At 38.9% G+C, this 1,691-nt stretch overlaps 1 protein-coding gene across 1 annotated transcript in view; it reads left to right on the top strand.

The window, feature by feature from the left end:
- TMC7 (transmembrane channel-like 7) overlaps positions 1 to 1,691 on the top strand; it is a 53,588-nt gene that overhangs the window by 21,558 nt on the left and 30,339 nt on the right. The window contains exon 3 of the mRNA XM_008577625.1: positions 646 to 794. Within this exon, the coding sequence (XP_008575847.1) occupies positions 646 to 794 (149 nt within the window). The remainder of the gene's footprint in view (positions 1 to 645; positions 795 to 1,691) is intronic.

Below are 1,691 nucleotides of genomic sequence, written 5' to 3'. Positions count from 1 at the left end.
GTTGTGCAATCATCCTCACTATCCAGTTACAGACATTTTTTAATTACCCCAAATGGAAACTGTACCCATTATATAGCACTCCCTGTTTTCCCTGCCTCTCAGTCCCTGACAACCACTAATCCACTCTCTGTCTCTATAGATTTGTCTATTCTGGAATTTCATATAAACAGAATCATACAATATGTGACCTTTTGTGACTGGCTTCTTTCACTTAGCGTAATATTTTCAAAGTCCATCCATGTCATAGTAGGTATTGGTACTCCATTCCTTTTTATGGCTGAGTAGTATTCCATTGTAATGGATAGACCATGTTTTGTTTATCCATTTTTCCAGTGATGGACATCTGGGTTGTTTCCACATTTTGGCTCTTGTGAATAATGCTGCTATGAACATTTCATGACAAGTTTTTGTTTGAGAACCCTGAGTTCAGTTCCTTTGGTTATGTACCTATGAGTGGAATTGCTGGGTAATTCTAAGTTTAACGTTTTGAGGAATCACCAAACTGTTTTCCATAAAACATTTTACATTCCCAGCAGCAATGTATGAGGGCTCCAGTTTTTCCCCATCCTCTCATCTGGGATTTTATTTGATGCTGAGACTTCATGATGCTGCAGTTGTCATTGTCATGATCATTTCTTAATGCAGGGACATTCAGGAAACCCAAATGAAGTATTTGTGTGAGTGGGATCAGTGGAAACAGTATAGCAGCAAGTCTTGGAAAAGGTTCCTTGAAAAGGCTCGTGAGATGACAACCCACCTAGAGCTTTGGCGGGAGGACATTCGCAGCATAGAAGGTACCACTCCCTGCACTCTGTACAGTCTCTTCTCAGAAGTCTCTGTGTCTGGAGGAAAAGTACAGCTTTGTTTTCACTAAGCTCTAGCTGAAATTGAGCATTTTCTTCCATGATGAGTGTGAGCAGCTAACCACAGCTAGGCTGAGCAGAACCTGTGTCTTTGTCACCAGAAAAAAAGGTCACATTTTCCCATCCCTTCCAATTGTTGCTCCTGTGATTTCTTGGCAGGCTGGGGGCTTGTCTGGTGTGAGATACAGTGTGATAATCATGTTCTTCACCTCTGGCAAGGTTGCTGGGTATATTCTATCTTCAGTCTCAGAAGATAAGTTCTTTGTCCCCACTAAGAACAAGCAGACATCCTCACTCCTCAGTATGGTTTGTCTGTTCTCAGCAATTTAATCATTATGTGGTGGAAGGTTGGTTTTCTATTAAAAATCAGTGTAATTCACCACAATAACAGAACAAAGGAGAAAAATGATCTGGCCATCCCAACAGATGCAGAAAAAGCATTGAGAAACTTCAGTTCTCATTCTTAGCAAGTAAGGAATAAATGGGAACTTTCTTAATCTGGTTCAAAAAATCTGTAAAAGTTCTGCAGCAAACATCATACTTAATGGTGAAATATTAAAAGGTTTTCCCTTGATACTGAGAATGAGATAAAGGTTCTAATTATCACAGATTCTATTCAGCATTATCCTGGAAGCCCTAGCCAGTGCAATACAATGGGGTAAAAAGGGATAGTAATTTGAAAAGTCCTTTTTTTTGCAGATGATATCTATGTACAAAATAAAGAAGACAAACTACTAGGATTAATATGTGAATTTAACAAGGTTAATTGGGTTTTTTTTTGTTTGTTTGTTTTTTAAAGATGACCGGTAAGGGGATCTTAACCCTTGA

Source organism: Galeopterus variegatus, unplaced genomic scaffold (genome assembly GCF_000696425.1).
Source record: "Galeopterus variegatus unplaced genomic scaffold, G_variegatus-3.0.2 Scaffold1552, whole genome shotgun sequence".
NCBI classification, from domain to species: domain Eukaryota; kingdom Metazoa; phylum Chordata; class Mammalia; order Dermoptera; family Cynocephalidae; genus Galeopterus; species Galeopterus variegatus.
The sequence above is the reverse complement of the archived record's forward strand: the minus strand, read 5'-3'. Positions and strand labels throughout refer to the sequence as shown.